This window comes from Taurulus bubalis (genome assembly GCF_910589615.1).
Source record: "Taurulus bubalis genome assembly, chromosome: 5".
NCBI classification, from domain to species: domain Eukaryota; kingdom Metazoa; phylum Chordata; class Actinopteri; order Perciformes; family Cottidae; genus Taurulus; species Taurulus bubalis.
Genome location: NC_136593.1, coordinates 15827593 through 15847012, shown reverse-complemented (window position 1 = coordinate 15847012; position 19420 = coordinate 15827593). Strand labels below are relative to the sequence as shown.

The 19420-nt window shown below is 38.4% G+C and overlaps 4 protein-coding genes across 4 annotated transcripts in view; 3 read left to right on the top strand and 1 right to left on the bottom strand.

Moving 5' to 3' along the window:
- Positions 1-216: 216 nt before the first annotated feature.
- On the top strand, positions 217-5793 carry vhl (von Hippel-Lindau tumor suppressor). Its single transcript, XM_079217682.1, has 3 exons — positions 217-655; positions 1478-1591; positions 4343-5793. Exons 1-3 carry the CDS (start codon positions 469-471, stop codon positions 4534-4536), a joined length of 495 nt encoding a protein of 164 aa, XP_079073808.1. The 5' UTR covers positions 217-468; the 3' UTR covers positions 4537-5793.
- A 3996-nt stretch (positions 5794-9789) lies between these two features.
- tatdn2 (TatD DNase domain containing 2) lies at positions 9790-14016 on the top strand (the record flags this gene model as incomplete). The annotated part of the gene is made up of 6 exons (XM_079218737.1): positions 9790-10089; positions 10249-10426; positions 11364-11863; positions 12033-12160; positions 12551-12734; positions 13876-14016. The coding sequence occupies 6 exons, from the start codon at positions 9790-9792 to the stop codon at positions 14014-14016; spliced, it is 1431 nt and encodes a 476-aa protein (XP_079074863.1).
- Positions 14017-16070: 2054 nt separating this feature from the next.
- ghrl (ghrelin/obestatin prepropeptide) lies at positions 16071-16893 on the bottom strand (the record flags this gene model as incomplete). Its single annotated transcript, XM_079218735.1, has 4 exons — positions 16071-16081; positions 16187-16298; positions 16375-16452; positions 16780-16893. The coding sequence occupies 4 exons, from the start codon at positions 16891-16893 to the stop codon at positions 16071-16073; spliced, it is 315 nt and encodes a 104-aa protein (XP_079074861.1).
- A 1746-nt stretch (positions 16894-18639) lies between these two features.
- The window catches only part of ccdc174 (coiled-coil domain containing 174), a 6059-nt gene continuing 5278 nt past the window's right edge, over positions 18640-19420 (top strand). Inside the window, exons 1-3 of the mRNA XM_079218734.1 lie at positions 18640-18721; positions 18926-19033; positions 19115-19215. Of these exons, the coding sequence (XP_079074860.1) occupies positions 18680-18721; positions 18926-19033; positions 19115-19215 (251 nt within the window). The 5' untranslated portion in view covers positions 18640-18679. The remainder of the gene's footprint in view (positions 18722-18925; positions 19034-19114; positions 19216-19420) is intronic.

Genomic DNA, 19420 nt, shown 5'->3' with positions numbered 1-19420 from the left:
AACTATACATTTTAACGAGTGTAGTAGTTTAACAATATTTTATGATATATTTACTTCAGATTGTACTCACTTTTCTTGTTTCTCTGTGTAAATCTATAGCTCATGAAACTCATCCTCTGTGAGACCGATACGTCATCGTGCCTCTCGACCAATCACAACACAGAACAGTTTGACGTCACAGGACTTTCAACCGGAAGTGAGAATGTAAACAAAGTAACTAGTTGAGGTGGAGAAGAAGTGACAGTAGACAGTTCTCCCGCTGTAGTGTAATTAGAATAGTTGCTCGTAACCCTTGTTTGTAAACGATGTAATGTAATCAGACGGACTGAGTGATAAACGTATTATTGATTCCACGGTCTCCATGTCGACAACAGGCAACATCCATGGCGAGCTACCCAACTGCTAGCTAGCGTTAGCTTAGCAGCTAATCTCCCTGCGCTAATAATAAAGAGTAAGAAACCAGCACCAATGCCTCAAGAAGGAGAGCAGACTCTCCCGCTGGTTCGCTCCCTGAACAGTCACGTACCCGTCAGTGCTGTGTTTCGTAACCTCAGTCCTCGTGTCGTACGACCACTATGGATAGATTACAGCGGGGAACCGCGGGCGTACGTTGATTTACAGCCAGGAACGGGACGAGAAATGGCCACCTTTATCGGTAAGGCAGCTTCTATTACAAGCCAACGCTACTTGTGCGTTTGAGGTTGCTGCCTGTCTCAGGTTTGAGCGACGTTTCCAGTGGTGGAAGAAGTACTAACTCAGATATTGTAATTCAGTACAAAAGTATTAGCATCGTAATATAAAGTACCAAAAGTAAAAGTTCCCATTATGCGGAATGTCCATTTTCAGAATCATGCACTCTAATACGTCATCATTTATTTGTTGATTGATGTTATATTTGGTATTACTAATCAGAAAAGAAATTAACGTTAGTAGCTAAAGTTGTCAAATATATGTTCAAGAGTACAATATGTCCTTTAAAACTGTCATGGAGTAGATGAATAAAGAAAATAGAAATATTCAAAGAAAGTACAAGTATCTCGAAATAGTAATTTGTACAGTGCTCGCCACTGTTTACTATAGTGAAAAATCATCCAGGGGCAGCATGCTGATGATATTTACAAAAAAGGCTATCATGTTATTTTTTTAATATTTGTACAGTACTTGTGGATATGACAAAGTCTCTCACTCCTGTAACTCATGCTTTCATCCCCGGATACTGTGACAGCTGTTATTTCACTTAAACATAGTCATTTTCTTATTCTGACACAGCTGTAAACCTCACTGCCAATTAAAACTCAATTGCATGTTGCAGACAAAAAGAGTCACAAAGTTGATCACCAATTAGTGTCACTGTGGACGAACCAAAAAGTGTGACCTGGTGACATTGCGCTCTAAGCTGGTTTAGTATGAGAGTTGCCAGTGCGATAGTACAGTATCACACTGGGCAGTGTAACACACACATTGATTGTTTTCCCAGGTCATCCATGGATGTTCAGAGATGCAGATTCTGATGAACCACTGAGGGTGAACGGCAAAGAACTGTTTCTTCCTAAACCAGCAGAGGGTAGAAATGCGGATATCACTTTACCAGGTAAGATTAGCCACTTTACTTCAAGTTTGAGCCATTATCATCACATGCAATGCATTACTACTCACAGACATACAACCAAGAGTACATTTATGGTGTACTGTGTAAGTCCATTTCACTGTATACCGCCTCTGAGCACACTTAGTTTGATGGTAAATTCAAAAATAAATCTAGCATGTGTGTATTTTCAAAGGCTGTTGAACGGCTGTTGATTCGGCACTGCGAACAATTTCCAGTCTGATTGTTTAAAGCATAGGTGTCAAACTCAAGGCCCGTGGGCCAAATCCGGCCAGCCAAGTAATTTTATGTGGCCCTTGACAGCTTGAAAGGCATATGATCGTCTTAATTATTAAAGTCTATGCTGCTTTACAGTGTACAGTGACCATAGACTAGATCTCCCACAATGCATGTCGATTTTGTGACCTGCAAATGAACGGCATCCTACCGCGAGAAAGCAGTGTTTCCATATTGCCGTTTAACTAAAGACAAGTCATTACATTTAAAAAGATCGACAAATAATCCCAACAACAAGATTGATGCAGAGGAAAGAACATTTAAAGAAGATGGGAAAGTACATATTTGTGCTTCAAGGAGAGAAACCGGGAAGTCTTTTGTGGTATGAGTAAGTGTCGGTGATGAAGGAATACAATTCACATCGTCGTTTTGACAAACACAGAGCCAAGTACACTAAATTTAGCCTCCAAGAAAAACATAGTTGTCCAAGGTGTGCCCCATGCCACATAAAGGTATGTGAGCAGGTGAGCCCCAGACCACACCTGCTCACATGTTCTTACTGCTCACAATTACTTGTTGGACCAGAGTATGTCCTTCTCAACTGTGACAAAAAAGCTTTGAACAAAACTAATGTAATAACGTGCGTTTGATGTTTGTCTTTATTCTCTTTAAAAAAAAAAGCTCTTTGATAGAGTAATGTGGGTTTCTTAACACTACATTAAATGGAGTTATGTTGTAATAACAGAGACAATTGCTTACTTATATTTGTACTTTTATATAAATGCATGTCCAATATATTTACACTTTAATAAACAATAATCAAATGCAAAGACAGTTATTTAACAATATGTTAGGGAGTAGTTTATACAGTGTTACAGTTACAATCGGCCCTTTGAGGGTAACCATGATGCTGTTGTGGCCCAGGGTGAAAATTAGTTTGACACCCCTGGTTAAAAGGACAAATTACAGAAATAGTGCTACTAGTTTTCCACTTGCCTTTCATATTATCATGTCATGCAGGTAGTTGCAGCTTCATTTGGACGGGTTTTAAGATCTCTTCTCTTCTACCATGTGTGGATGTGATTTGGTTTGCGATGCTCAAAGGATCACAAAATTACATAAAAAATCATCCAACGGTTTGAATAGCCATTCGATCGTTATATTTCTGTATTTCTGTTGTCTCCCATGTTCATTGCCTTCCAGACCTAACAACATTTATCTTTCGTATTTTTAATTGAGGACAGGCTCTATGCCAATCTTATTTAGGAGAATATAGGAACTTGAAAAATACCTAAATTAGGACGTTTCTGTAATTCCTATCCTAAAATAAGAAAGTTTTTTTCCGAAATGCAGTTTGGAAACAAGATTTCTGTTAAACGTATAATCCTAAATGTCGTCCAAAGCTGAGGTAAGATAGGATTTTAGACTTAGAAAGTGTCTGTAATGAGGCTCCAGGTGTGTAATATAGCCTATGCTTTCCTTCCTCTGATTTCATGTATTTTTATCTATCATCTTAAATCCTTAAATGTTTCTGTGTAAATATTGATATGCCAGGCTGAACACCCGTATGTCTTCCACTTTGTTTACCTTTATTTTTCACGGCTTGAGGCTTCCCTGGTAACCCTGTCTTTGGTTTGATGTCACAACGCTATGAATTGTGGGTAGTAAGTCTGCAGACTTATGGAAATGTTCCATTAATGGCTCAAAATGTTTTGGAGAGAGCCCTTCAGCACAGTAGGTCAGCCCTGAACACTCACATACTTTGCAGGAACGTGCCTCAAATGAAAAGAGCAAACAGTTTCTACAAAATAAAAACAATTCTAGGATATAAATATATATTGTAAAATAATTTCACTATTACTACCTTTATTTTGACGGTTTAATTGTACTTCCTCTTGACCCTCTCATTCACCTATGTTCTTCAATATGCAATGGAAAAAAAGAAAAGAAAATCTAACCAAAACAATAAAACAAATATTTGTTTTCACTTTGGATTTTTTTATGTTCGTGGACATTGAAAAAACATTGTCATCCTTGCCGCCAGGGGTTAGTTTCGCCAGGAGTGTAGCTACGGGGAGGACAAGATAACGTTGCAGGTTGATCCTTCTGCATCTTTGGATTTAATCCAATAAACAAACTATTGAAGCACACGTTAGTGGCACAAACACACACATGGCTTAACGTAAGCTATAGACCGATGGCACACGTGAATGTTAGGCTGACATGTAGATTATAAAATAGCAGAGTTGTTTTGACTGGCTCCCAGAGTTTCCTGCCCTGCTGCTAGTTAGTTAGGCTTTTATAACTAATGACTGTAAAATTCAAATTGTATGGACCCAGTAGTAGAGGTGAAATGCTGCCCCTTATTCCTTTTTTTTCAGAATGATTATAAATGCAGCTGTAAAACAGAGCTATATTTACACTGGTATCAATGGTAGTTGCTGCAATTTGAAGGAAAAATGTTCTCCTCCTATCAAGTTCTCAACATTTGACAAAGACTTGTTTGTTCGGTTTACACAGTTTACAGCCTCAAGGATCGTGCTCTTCAGGTTATTCGGCGTCTGGTACGAGCAGAAGACTACAGGAGGTTGGAAATAGCTCGATGTCTCCACGAGGAGCTGGAAGATCAGCCTAGTATATTGAAAGATCTCCACCGCATGAACCAGCGAGTAGAGCAGCATCTCCTGGAGAGGATCCAATGCCAGGAGGAATGAGGCATGGAACTGGATGGATTATGGCCACGTATAGACAACACTTGTATTCCACACTATTCAGGAAGATCAAATGTGCAAGTTACATTTTGGGTTAGTAAGCAGCTGTTGCAAAAACTTCCCTTGAGGTCTGACATTGGCTGCAAATGATGATCTTCTGCTTTTATATTCACGCATTGGCTTTGTCAAATGCCTTCCTCTGCAAAAAAAAAACACCTCTCTTATAGGAAGAGGAGATTGTATATAATGTGATTGCAGCATATTCAATTAAATTGTATTGTTTGTACTCAAAAATTGTATATAAGCATTTCAATGGTTATTCCTACGAAACCATTAGAGAAATGGGGACATCTTAACCATGGATGCCGATCTGATTATCTTACTTGCTTCTTTATTTTGTCATTAGTACTCCCTCAAAAAATCCTATTTGATCATACACACAAGACAGCTGCATGTATTTTTGTTATGCATACAGTGTTATAATTGATCTTCTGCCATATATATCCTAATTTATAAAGGACAGATTTAAATGTATTATAGATGTGTGTTGATAATATTCTTATTGAGAATGCCTGAGATAAACTTATCCAGTTTATTGCACATCTCCCCTCAAGAATGTCTTTGTTATCCTGTTAAACTCAGAAGTTACATCAAGACTAAACTGTTCAGCAGTCATCAGAAAGCTGTGGAACTTTTAGTTTGGAAAAAGATGGTCTGCTCTGGTAAATGTGGACTTTTTGTTAGAATATATCTGCCACCATAAATGGGCAGAGTCTCTTCTAAAATGGTGTCTTGCAGCTTAAAATGTAATAATTTACCTCGTCTTTACATTTTTAAGACTGGGCTGTGAAACACTGTGAGTGAGGATTTATACTTTTGTTTTTGTCTACTTTGCTTATTTTGTTCCTCTGTCACCCTGTTTTAAATACAGACATTGTTACTCTATCTCAAGACCATCATTGTTTATTTGTGTAATAAATAAATAAAAGATATATTTCTTACTGGTTGAAAGCTGTGAAGACTTGATATTTTAGTTATTTGCTAAGTCTCTTAAGTATGCAGATAGATTGATAATTAACTATAGCATTTTGAACATAAGGTCATAAAACAAAAATCTTAAAATTGAGACTTCATTTCTCAGAGCATTTAGGGTGACTTGAGATAGTACAACATTACTGCTTGTTAGATTGGTCTGACAAAAAACACTCACTTTGAGTACTTAATACAAAGAAAATACGCATACAATAGTGTCTGTTTTGACAACACACAATAAACTATTATTATTATTCTGTGTGTGTTTCGGCGTGTATTTATTGAATGGGAGTTCTGTCAAGTGCAAGTAAGTTATTGATGATATGATTGATCTGTATTATATCAAGTTTGGCATATGCTGAATAACTGCACACAATTGATCATTACAAACTTTTTCAAGTCAAAATGTGAAGTTATAAGCTGCTCCAGTTTACCACAGCAGGGGTTACTGTTACCAAACGTGTTGCTAAGCGACAAAGTAACACAACCCTTCTTTGGTTGTGTGAGTCGAGCGGAGCTGGCTGCAGGAATATCAGGAACATGCAGGCCGGGGAACATAAAAAAACATGGGATCCAAGTTGTTTTAGGGAAGAGAAGTAAGTACTTGTTTGTGTCCATCAGACAGGTGCATGTTTTGTTTTGCAGCCGTGTTATGCATGATGTCATTTCCTTGGACAGAAGGAACAGACGCTAACTAACATTCATGATCCTTCGATTTTCCTGACCAGCATGACATGTTGGCCAAGGAGTCACCCAGTCAGGTTTCCACATGTCCAGACTGACCACTGGAGCAAAATGAAAACAATGGTAAGAACAAAGAAAACAAACCCTTCTACTAACAAAAAGATATACAATGTAATAATTAATAACAAAAACATACTTTGTATTGTTGTGAAACTATACAGTTGTTCCCATTTATAGGTTCCAGTTTATCTTGCATCCATTCCAGCTGCCTTGTTGAAGAACAGAGGTTTGTGAAAATTATTTTATTTAACAGATAATATACAATTGGGAGGTGACCAGGAGAGCATTTTCTACAGTACAGAAAGGGAAGAGAGTTCTGATCATAGGAAAATGTGTCTCTATTTTGGCTTGCTTGCCTTATGTATGAATCCCAAGAAGGTGATCTAAACCGTACCCCCGACAGCAGCCTGTTACCACCACTGCAGCTGGATGAAACTGCGGTTAAAGATCCTAGATCCTCCATGCTGCAAGCATACAGTAGGTCCCACATTGTCAGTAGTCATTTTAAATATCTTTCTTTTTTATTATCTACTTCTTTGCTGTTTCACTATTATGTCCATTTTCTTTAGGTGTGCATCAAAACACACCAAAAAACATGGTCCAGCTCAGGAATGAGTTCAACGACCGTGCCAGGAGGGGCTTTTGCTACTGGCTTATTGAAAAGAAGGGCTCAGCGTGTAAGCAATGATCCAAATGTCACCTGTACAAGAAGTGCTCTGACATTCACATGCCCATACACTAAATCTTTTTCACTTCTGATCCTGCTGTTCAGACCCCGCTGCTCTGTTCCTCACTGACTTTCGTGCATGGTTGTGAGCAGCGGGTCAGAACATTTTATTGTAATTGTCAATTGCCTGACACAGACCTCCTAGTTTGCTCACATTTGACTTTATGTTTGTATATTATACAGTGGATTGAGTAAACAGAAATCCATTTCTTTATTTAATAAAAGGCATGTAAACACTTCTAAATGTCACAAGCAGCATTTCTAAGAGAAACAAAGGTGTCTTTTAGAATACCTCCTGTCACTTCACATTATGATTGGTGTACACAGCTCAGAGGACTGATGCATCTTCATTCCTTCCTTATAGGTAAAGGATACAGCTTTGGTGCCTACAAGACCTCTCTGGGATTACCAAAAGTCTAACAAAGTGTCACTGTCTAAGATTGTTGTAACCCTCTGTCAGAATGAATGAAATCCCTTCAAAGTAAAAACATGATTACTCTCAGAGGGTTTGATGTATAATTAATCCTCTGTCATCTATACCAGAGTGTGTCCACAGCTGTTAAGACATTACTGCTACTACCCAAAGAGTGATTAGCTTTTTAGTGTATAGCAATTGTATACCTAAAGTCACATTTTTGTATTTTGTAGATCAAATATAAGAACAAAAGACTAAATAAAATGTAAAATACACATTGAGGATTCATATTAGCAGTTCTACATTAATTGAAAATGACTTGTAGGCAATGAGCAGTTTGAATAATAAAACTATTCTATCGTAATAACAAACACATTAGCAATAGATAGTACGAAGTAGATGGATCGTTACTCATTGAACTTGTATAGAGAAGCATATACCCACCACTTCACAGAAAATACTGTATTATGCTGATAAATTACAGTAGTCTGCTGTTAATTGACGGTATAACTGTTAATTTACATACGAGGGCTGAATATTTAACTTTATGTTACAGTTATTGTGAAATACTGTAAGATACTGTTTAAAATCACCGTACATTTACAGCAATTCATTACAGTGTGGAAAGGCTGTTTACTCAAAGTATTAAACCTCAGAACAACTGAAATGTAGTGAGTGCAATATTGTGCTGAGGAGACTGACTATATGCGGAATAAAAAACAAACTCGATGAACATCTCATGGTGAGCTGTACAGTATCTAACCCTCCAAGAAGGAAATGTGAGGGTCATGATCATTGTCTAGCGATATCTAGTATAGTAGCCTATCATTGTTAAGCAAACTTGTGTGTGGTGCCCCGCCTCTGATGAAGTCTAACAAGTGTCTTTATTTCCATTTGTCATAATCAGGATTGCCTTTAATATTGTATAGTATAGTATAGCTATACTGTACATCCCACACTATATCTATTCAATATTTAAAACCTTGTTTTCCCTTTGGAGTTTAAAGGTATGCAAGGCACTTGGAAAACAGCATAATTTGTGCTGTATAAATACACTTTGTCTTGTCTCGTGTTGTGGTTTTAGCACCAAACCTGTTTTCGCGGTTATTGTCGCCCGTCAGTCAAATCTCGTTGGTAGAATTAATCTCGCGGGAAGCAGATTAGTTCGTCGGTCGCTCATATCATTTAACTAAACTTTACCACCAATTTGAACTACACGTTTTGCATTAAATCCAATATTTAACATGCCAACAAAACGTTGTCATATTTGGTTTCAGTTCAGAAACGTTGTAAGCAGTACATCGTGAGAGCTACCGAGAGGTGAATGCCTGCCTCAACGCGGACAAAGTGACACGGCACCGTTTTGACTTGCTAGGAGTCCGTTTCTACTGTGCCGATCCTCAGAAGGTAACGCTAACTTAACAACTCCTCAATATTACCTCGTTGAATAAATGTATGTATGTGATAAATAAGTGTCAAGTAATAACCATAAAACGGTGGGTTTTCGTAGCCAGAACATGAAGGTACTTTCTGAGTCCCAGGTTGAATCAACACGTGAACGCAGTTCCTGTTAGCTAGTTAGTTAACAGCTAGCGGTAGCGGCTAGCGTCAGTTGGCTCAAGTGGAGGTGTAACGTTAGCTGATTGTCTCATTGAGCATCTCAGCAATGACTGCTGGTTCGGCTTCTCTTCGAAGTCAAGGCAGACGGCTGCACAAAATCCGTTAACTGTTGACAGGTGGAAAACCTGGTGGCCTATAATTAATTGGGACACTAGTTGTGGTTAATGCAAGCAACTCACGGTGTCCATAATGTGCAGCAACATATTGTTTAGATTTCAGTCATTTTATTGTGATCCTTCTTTTATTTGGATCCCCATTGTTTGTTACTATTGCACGGGTCCATTAACCCAATACTACCTGGCCCCAGGTTTGCTGTGTGGTAATTTATTGAATAATATCCACGTTACCAAGCAAAGTATAAGCCATATTTTGTACATCTGAAAACTAGATTTTGACGCAGGGTCTCAAGATCAGGTAATAAAGCAAGCGCAACCTCAGGCCCTTATTATGTCAGTGGAAATTGTGCTTTAGTGAGGTATATTCCCATACAAAGGACCCAATGGGCCCTGAGGCAGTCACCTGAACGACTTTGCTCAGTTGGTAACCAAGCCTGGGGGCCTCCTCACCTGAAACAAAGACCACCTCTGCCAACATCTTAAAAAACTTATATATATATATATGTCTCCTGTTTTCATGTTTGCTTGCATTATGTGCTAAATGGTTCTACCATTCTGTTTATTTATTTTCTTACTATGGATTGGATTAGTAATCTCATAACATGGACAGCAGCAAAAAGAAGTTGGCGTTTAAGTGGCTACAAACTGCAATCACCTCGCCCAGAAATCTTCAGGAGAGAGATTCTGGATTAGGCACATCCTCTCGCTGGAATAAATCACCGATTGAAGATTCAAATACTTTGACTCCAAGTGACTCTCCAGGACCTGATGGCCTTGGGGCATTGAGTCTGGACACTCCCAAGAGAAAAGCAGGAGTGCTCAGTGAAAGCGAGCCATCTCTAGGCAAAGTTAAGCTGAGGAAGCTTTCCAGGAAAAATTCTGAACATTTCATAACTTCAAAGGTAAATCTTTACTGTAAATCTTGCTCTATCCATCTTTTTAATGGTACATATAAAGTGTTGTATCAGAGCTAGAGTCTCAAATGTACCATTTCTTTCATTCCATGCAATTCTTGTAAAGAAATTACTGATGTATTTGTACATTCACACCATAACTATTAGGAGAAACCTATGGACAACTCATCCAAGCAGCTGGAATCTACAGAGAGCCATGAAGTATCATCACCTCCACCTCACTCCTTACTCATGAGAAAGAAAGAGAGGACACCCAAGGAGGGATCAAAGGCTATCTATAGGAAGGCAGCTATTGGCAGCACAAGAGCAAGAGGCAGTGCTACTAGTATCCCCAGGACATTTGAGTCTTCACCAGTGAAGACTGAATCACCCACTCCAGCAACACCTCACAGAACAGACAGGGATATTAAGTGTTCCTCAATCAGAGCTGTTCTCAGCTTTGAGGTCAGCGACATTGTCCAGGAAGAACAGTGGTCCCCCCTTCAGGTGTTTGAGGACATTGAAGACCAAGATGGTGACTCAAAGCTAAAAAGAGACGGAAGGGTAAGTTAACAGACATTTAGAAATACATTTTTGTTGTTGTTTTATTTGCTTGTATATCATTTATAATGTTTTTGTTGCATGCAATCTGTTATTTAATACATTTGTCGTTAATTTAGCTAATCTTTACATTTATTTTGTCTATCAAAAGCAAGCATAACAATTGTACAATTTATGTTCCGAAAATATAGTGTAACAGCTAATGGGAGGTGTCATTTTTGTCCCCCTATTTGTTTATGTTTTTCAGACTGTTGTGCTAAAAGGAGAGGATTCTCCCAAGAGGTTTGTTGCTCCAAGCTCTGTGTTTGTAGAAACAACTTCTCAAGTCCAATCCTTTGCTCCAGATAATGGACCAGAAGCCGAGTGCTGTGACTCGTACCTCCCCGCCTTGGATAATATAGATGATTCTTCGTCTTGTGAACAATGGAAAAATCCTTCAGTGTATAGCCAGGGATCTACAACTTCATCTTTCACCTTTTCATCACCCAATGAAACCACTAGGGTCATCCAGGCCGTTGCAGTGGACAAGGATTTGCCTTTCTCACTGTCACAGAGGAATGTTTTTATCTCATCAAAGCAGCCCCACCCAACAAACATGGCCCCTTCACATTTATGCAAAGTTCAGGCTAAGAATGTCTGCTCCTCCAACATGATTGCCTATAGGGACCCCTTTGCGCTGCCACTACACTCAAAAAAAGTATTGAACCCTCACTTGAAATCAGCAACCACACGCAGGCAGTCAGATGTTGGTGCTTCCATGCATTACTCCCCCTTCTCCTTTACTCATGGTGCAACTCCTAAAAGAAGATTATCACTTGGGGCAGAACCTATGCGGACCAGTTACCCCTCCCTGAACAATCAGGTTGGATTTATAGACACACACTGCCATATAGACATGTTGTATGGAAAACTTGGCTTCAGTGGGACGTTCCACAGCTTTCAAAATCGGTACAAAACGAGCTTTCCTCCAGAGTTTCAAGGCTGCATAGCAAACTTCTGCAACCCAAGAGTCATGGTGAAGGAGGCCCTGTGGAAAGGGTTGCTGTCTGAAGACAAGGTGTGGGGGGCATTTGGGTGCCACCCCCACTTTGCCAATGACTATTCTAGTGTGCAGGAACGAGATATTCTGATGGCTATGCGGCACCCAAAAGCGGTGGCATTTGGTGAGATCGGCCTGGACTACTCTCACAAAAACTCCACCAACCACTGCAAGCAGAAAGAGGTACACTCTCAGTTGAATAGAACTTTCTAATCCAGTAAGTAACTGTATATCTTAAACTAAAATGGTCTTTATCGTTGGGTAAATGTCCCAAATATTTCGTGTGAAATGCAATGATTTTATTGTAAAATAATGAGTGGCGCGTGCTGTGTTTTTGTTTTTTGCTATGGAGGTGTTTGAGCGTCAGCTGCGTCTTGCTGTGGACATGCAGAAGCCTCTAGTGATCCACTGCAGGGACGCAGATGATGACCTGCTGGAAATAATGAAGAAGTGTGTCCCGAGGGATTACAAAATTCACAGGTGTTTTTGTTTATTTTTGTTTTAATTGTTCCCATTTTAAAATAAATATTTCCTGCCTGTCTTTCTGGTTAAATTACGATCCTTAAGATAATCATTAAATCTAATCCTGTGTTTTATATTATTTAGGTATTTTTTTAAGCAATACCCATTTAATATAAATTAATTAGCAAAACAGTCACAGGAACATAATGTGTTTGTCATTGTGGTTGGCTCTGACTGGAGTCATTGAAAAGTTAATTCTGGTAATTTCTTCCAGCCAATTAGTTTATTTTTGTCAAATCAACTCTCAATATTCAAGACTGTAATTATACGGATTTAAACTTCAATGACTCTCAAAGAGTAAACTGTTATAAATTTAATCTGTGACTTTTCTCACTTATGTGTGTCTAGGCACTGTTTCACCAACAGTTACCGAGTGATTGAGCCCTTCCTGACGGAGTTCCCCAACTTGTATGTGGGTTTCACAGCTCTCATCACTTACTTCAAGGCCACCGAAGCCCGAGATGCTGTTCGGCAGATCCCATTAAACCGTATTGTGTTGGAGACCGACGCACCATATTTCCTGCCAAGACAGGTACATTTAAATTGAGGCTTAGTGAAACCAAAACACTGCTCTAATGTCATTAATGAATGCCAGGCTTTTTTCCCAGCGAACTGAAAATGGTTACACATTTATCTGGCTAAATGTGTATTATAATATCAGCTTTGTTTACCAAGTTTAGCTGAAAGTGACTGTGATGTCGGCTCATATAAGAACACTTTTTTGCTGACCGTGATATTTTTATTGCAGCCTGTGCACGGAGTAGTGCTTGTGCTTATTCTCTCCGATTTAAATACTGGCACCCAACATTGATTGATGTTTTATATTGATGCACTAGTGTTTTCTTTAACAAAAAATATTAGAGAGGCTGCTTTTAGTAATTGTTGACGTTCCAATGCGTGCAGTAATGTCCGCACTGTGCCGTCCGCATTGATCGCAGGAAACATGAGACTGGTTCGACAAACAAATGCTCGTTTAGCTCAAATGTATTGTTCAGTCAAGAATGGAGATATTTATGAGGTCAGAGCATAGAACCCTGAAATCAGAACATAGAACCCTGAGGTCAGAGCATAAACCTTGAGGTCAGAGTGGTTAAACAAATGGTTTAATAACCACAGATAAAGTCCCTAACCCCACATTGCTTGACGTCTGAATAAACTGAATTTAAAGCTGGAGGACAATTCAGTTAAATTAATTTTTCTTTTCTTTTTTTTTAAGTACTTTATTTTAAGTCACATTTTTCAAAAGCTTTCTGTTTTTAAATCCAGCTTTTATTGTACTTGAAATAAGAGAAGATCATGCATTTATTATTAGAGTATGTATTATTTATAATTAATCCAGTTCAATTGAAATCTGTAATAAAAAATATTGTTTAGATGTTATTCAATTGAACTTTCTTTCTTTATTTAATTTGACAGTCAGTTGTTGATTACATATAGACGTTAATACAGCTGTTGGCTACTTCAATACATATGGCACAAACAATACAGCGCAAATCTGACATTATTGTGATGTTCCGGACCTTTGCATGAGGAAATTCTGAAACCCCTTTTGTGATAGGCTCCAGATGTCGCCAAAAAAGTGCCAGTATTGTGCTGTCGACAGCACTGGTACAATTGGAAGTAACGGGAGTACATTTTGACAACGCATGTGATAAGTGTGTCTCTCTTCACAGGTGAGGAAAGATGTCTGTCGGTTTTCACACCCAGGGATGGGGATCCACACGCTGCAGGAGTTGAGCCTTCTTAAGGGAGAAGACATGGACGCGGTCCTCTACACCGTCAGGAACAACACCACTGAACTCTACAGCGTATGATGGAAACTAGACATAATCAAAGGGAGCTGGAGCTGGTTAGTTCCACAAACATTGTATTTGGCTTTGTATTATAGATGTACCAATCCTCTGTGTTTAGATCAGATTAATATTATATTTCATTGTTCATCATTTAATTTATGAATTCCTCAGCATATTTGGTTATTGTTGTTCAACTGCTGTGTGGTTCGGTTCGGTTCAGTGGAGACGTATAAACACCTTTTAATCCTGCTTTTTAAAAAATCTACTATGGTTTGTTGAATTACTCTTAAATTCTGACTTAAGAGCACATGAAGGTGAAAAATTGGAAAGCGAGTAGAGCATCGTCTGTCATACAGCAACGCAAAAACGTGTTGTGTTTGCTGTGAGCAAAGCTGATTCTTGATTGAAGAAAGGAAGTGGCTGTGAGGACAGTCCATTACCCCGTTTTAATACAACTATATTTGTCAGACACATTTGGCTTGAGTGCTTTTTATTTTCAGAATGATTAGCCTAGGCTAGCTGTGTTTAGAGTGCCGACCGAAGACAAACTCGAAGTTGACTAATAAATGTGTTTCTTTCATATCAAGTTTGACAAAAGAGATGTGTTGAAATGCAGACATTCCCCTTTTTGCCAGGTTCTCAATCAAAGCTGTGTTTCCAAGTGTTTTGGAGCCTCTTCAGAACGTAGGCCAGAGGACATTATGTTCACGGATGTGAATGTGTGTTTATTAAAAGCTGCAGGATGGACATGAGCAGTATGTGCTTTGCTGTGTTTGACACAGTTCATCTGATTAGAACAGAAAGTTTCCAACCTTGTTCTGGGAGTTGGTAATATATTTTTCCCTCTGGTAAATTTTCTCTGCAATTGCTGAAACACAAATTCTGAAACAAGGGCCCTCTTGGTCACAACTTGACACACAAAAAACAAAATTGTATACATGAAATGGTCAATAGATGAGCTCCATGAGTTGGTGGGTTAAATTACAAAGCTGTACCAAACAATTATCATGTGGCAATAATAAAGTATCTTGTAATAATTGTGCCGCAAGTAGCAGTTTTTGTGTCTTGGCAATTGTAAAACGACTACATTCAAACCTGTTAATGCAGTTTTCACGGTCGAGACACCAAACACTCAGAACGCTTTCAAACTAGCACTAAAATGCAGACTGAACTGCACATCTTCTTTGAGGTTGAACCTGAAATGTTGATTAATGTGCACTGTCCCTGTTGAATAAATAAATAAAATGAATGCATAACTCAATTTGTACACAAAGGTGCAGTTCATTTCGGAGGAGAACGAACCAGTTCATCTTGTAAAATAATTAAATAAATATACTTCTGTGTGTTTCCCCACTCCATCATTTCTTCTTTTCACCCACAATTTTGACCTTGATTTTTTTTGTTTTGTTTATTTTGGTAAAAGATATGAAAGAGACAAAAGATGAGTTGATGCTTTATTATGTGGGTCTCTGAAGAGGAATAAGAAAATATATTGTGTGTTTATTGCTGAATAACATCAGATCACTCCACAGGATATGAAACAAATGCAGGCAGTTTATAAAATTATGATGACATTCATTTCCCTACAATTTTACACATTTGAGAGTCGCAGATCAATATTATGCTTAAGAACAGTAGTTTGACAAAATCATTGTAAATCAAGTTCTATATTTAGTAGAATCAACTTTTATCATCTTCCATATTTTATTTAACCACATCAGCCAAGCTTCATAAGGTAATATGATGGAAGCTGAACCAACTGTAATAAATGATGAAGACCCTGGATGTGGTTGAAAGCTCCAAAAAGATTTTGTGTACATTTTTCACATGGTTTCACCTGATAAACAGTTTTTTAGTTCGTAATGACGGTCATCAGTAGATTTAGTAACTTATTTAGCCACCGTCTGAGTAACTGTGTATTAAGAGCCTTGAGTTAAAGAATATATCAAGTTTTGAAAGAGAGGAGACCAACATGTTCACAGGATAATTTCTAAATGATTACAATAATTAAAGTGGAAATTGGAAGGCATTGAGACAGAACATTTTTAAATTCTTCTCCATGATCTTCAAAGTTGTTATGGTTTATCTGAAACGAGATGAAACATGTTAAGAAAAATATTTAAAAATGGTAAGTTTACCATATATTAGCTAAAAGGAACATTTGAATGTATAACACAAGAATTAGGCCAACCTGCTGCAGCCTCTGTGCTTCCCAGCAGACGCTGAATGATCTCCTGCAGCGCGACACCGTACTGCTCAAAGTCCTCTCTCACAGTGAAGCCAACGTCAAAGGGGGCACTTATCTACTCGGACGAGAGGAAGACCGTGTAGTTAGAGGGGATTTGGGGTGATGCGATGTCATGAGTGATTTCCACTCACTGTGATGTAGTTGTCCTCAGCGGGCTGACTCGGCTCCTCCATGACTTGGCGGCCGACTCTCGGAGACTTCCCCTTGTTCTGTGTTAGACACCAGAGCAGAAAAATCTCATGTTTGTCAACAATTTACTCATCAGAGGTTTAAATGCACTACATGAGATAACATAATTCCTAAGTTTTGAATAAAGTCGATGCAGTTCTAACTATGATTTTACTCTCCATGCAGCCCTTAATTCATCTCATGTGATGCGTCAAATTTCACTCCTTTCACTCCATCTGGCCAATATACTGCATCTTGTGTTGTACTTTAAGTGAGCCGCAGAAAATATACACACATTTATATTTTCATGAAGAGTTAAAGAATGAGTGCACATGTGTTGAATGGCTATCGGAGAGAAAGCATCTTACCTGAGGTTTCTGTGAGGGGCTGAGGTAGCTGGAGCCTGCGCTGGTGGACTTGCACCACAAGCTCAGAGAGCACAACAGAAAGACAAGCAAGCAGGTGTTTCTTTTCACAAACATGATGATATGAAAATCTCTGTTTGGTCTCCTACTAAATGTATGATGAAATATTCTACAGTGTAAAGAGTTGAAACGAATGATCTACTAATCTGATATTGACAGCGACCAGCTCTCTTCCCTTCAAAATGGCCTGTGTGTTGGGGAGCATGTGGCTTCATAGCTTTATATACCTTTCATCCTCTTTTATTTTGGTTAAGAGATGCATTCAATACAACAGTAGCGTGCAATCATATCTTGGTAGCATTGGACTGTTCAAATGTGTATATTGATAACAAAGTGGGCATTTCTCCGTTGTAACCTGATAGCAAGCCATCTGATCATCTTATCTTTTCAATGTGCTGATGGAGACAATGGTATCACTGTCATAGAGTTACTGGTAACTGGGACTGCTTGTCTACAGGAACATGTCAATGTTGAGCTATTATGCAGGACAAGTGCAATACACATGGACATAATTATAAATAAGGTTTACTTAGGGAAATACATCTGCTTCATATCAACACAGTTAGATATTAAGCTTAATATTGAACAGGCACACTGCTCAACAGTTAAGAACTCTGCTCTAATGTGTCTTAAGTGCATCAAACAGAGGAATTTGAAAAAATCTGAGCCCATGAATGTATATTTGATAATTGATAATTAAAACTTGTCATGCAAAAGATATGATCCTTAATAAATCATTTCTCAGAATGTTTGATATCTGTGAAAGTGTGATGTTTCAAAACTTTATTAAATGGGACTTTTACATTTTCCACTCAATATTTATTAATGTAATACTTAAATCCTTGTACAATCATTTAGCATAAAAAGCTGCTATATGCTACCGTTTAATACAAAGGTGCCTAACACAATTAAAATACAGGCATGAGTGTAACTCTTTAAATACTGCACTCTGAAGGGTGATCACATTGTTTGGAGGTAGAAAAGAGCCATTAGAGAAAGATCTGATGATGAATATTGTGTTTTTATGAATAAGACACATAGTACTTATACCTGCAGATTACTTTTTTTTACTGTTATAATGTGATGTACCGTCTTTGTTTATATTATTATTGCTTTTACTGTTTCTGATTTTACCATGTAAAGTACCTTTGAGTGCCTTTCAAAGAGCTATACAAAATAAATGCATTATTATTATTATTATTATTACTACTTAGTATGATAACTTCATGCAAGGCATTACTATGTTTATACTACAGAGGAGGCAAAGTGCTATCATTTTCTAAATTCTGTGCAGAGGATCTTAACATAACCTCATGCTGGGAGCTGCACCTCTGCTGGATATAATACATATATATCAGCTGAGAGGGCGGACTGCATCTCACACCATATATTGAAAGTTGTGGAAGAGAAATGTTATGGTATTATTTTCTGTCTTACTTTAGATGTAAGATTGTCTCAGGTATGTCTTGCCTTATAACTGTCTTTTTAAAAGCTAATAACATACTTTTGATGATAATTTTCCTCCTGGGAAGTAAACTGAAACCCAATCATTGGTTTCAGTTTTCAGTTAAAAGACACTTTTCAAGACAAAGTTGCACACGAGACAGAAATAAATTAAACCGAGTCAGGTCATGAAGACTTTTTGGTGGATCGAGAGACAGAAAAGGGCATCAGGGCGGAGCAGATTGGGATTGTATGATCGATGGCTCTTGTGTTTACATCAAACCGCCACTAGTCAGCGGTAAAGCAACAGTTTACTAGCGAGAGAAGAAAAAACAACGAAGAAGTCAGGCACAGTTACCACAGCAGTAGCCCGCACAATATGATGTAGAACGAAGTAAACATGGATAGCAAGAAGAAACCCTTCGCTGTGACTGCTTCATCGGTGAGTTGCATTGAGAAGCATATTTACAATCATTGTATTGATCCCCGTGTGACTGTGAGATATTACATTAATGCTAATAACAGCTAACATTAGCTAACTGACAACATGCTAGCATAAAGTTGTACTTAGCATTAACTTAGCTAGAAAACAAACATGTGTCCTTAAGTATTTCCCTGCATTTCAGTAATGTATTGTTTCTTACAGCTGGTGGACCTGAAAGCTGAACTTTACAGAAAGCAGGAACAATTCAAACAGGAAAAACTTGGGCATGACAATTCTGGTGCTGGGTTCACATCAAAATCCAAAGTCAAGGTACACAAAGTGTTATTTTGGGACGTGTTTTTACGTGTTTGTATAGAAACATATTGATTAACCAGGGTGTCATGTCTTTAGAAACCTACTGTCTGGACTAAACAAAACGCTGGTGTTTCTGCAAGAGCTGAGAAAGATGCAGAGCAGCTTGCTGAGGAGCAGACCACTCTTGACACATCCAAGTGAGTTCAACACATTATACAGTAGATCAGGGGTGGCCAACCAGTCAGAGACTAAGAGCCACATTTTTTACTGTGTTACCGCAAAGAGTTGCATCATACACATGGGCACACATGAACACCCCCCCCCCCCCCTGACTGAATGACAAGCAGCGACCAAAGCGAGGAACATTTTCAACTTCTCAATTTGATTTAATGAAAATATGGT

Bases quoted from the DNA above. Each gene is read 5' to 3' on its own strand.
- vhl (XM_079217682.1), top strand. From the start codon at position 469: ATGCCTCAAGAAGGAGAGCAGACTCTCCCGCTGGTTCGCTCCCTGAAC. The intron at 656-1,477 runs GTAAGGCAGCTT...TTGTTTTCCCAG, and splicing joins AGAAATGGCCACCTTTATCG to GTCATCCATGGATGTTCAGA. The intron at 1,592-4,342 runs GTAAGATTAGCC...CGGTTTACACAG, and splicing joins TGCGGATATCACTTTACCAG to TTTACAGCCTCAAGGATCGT.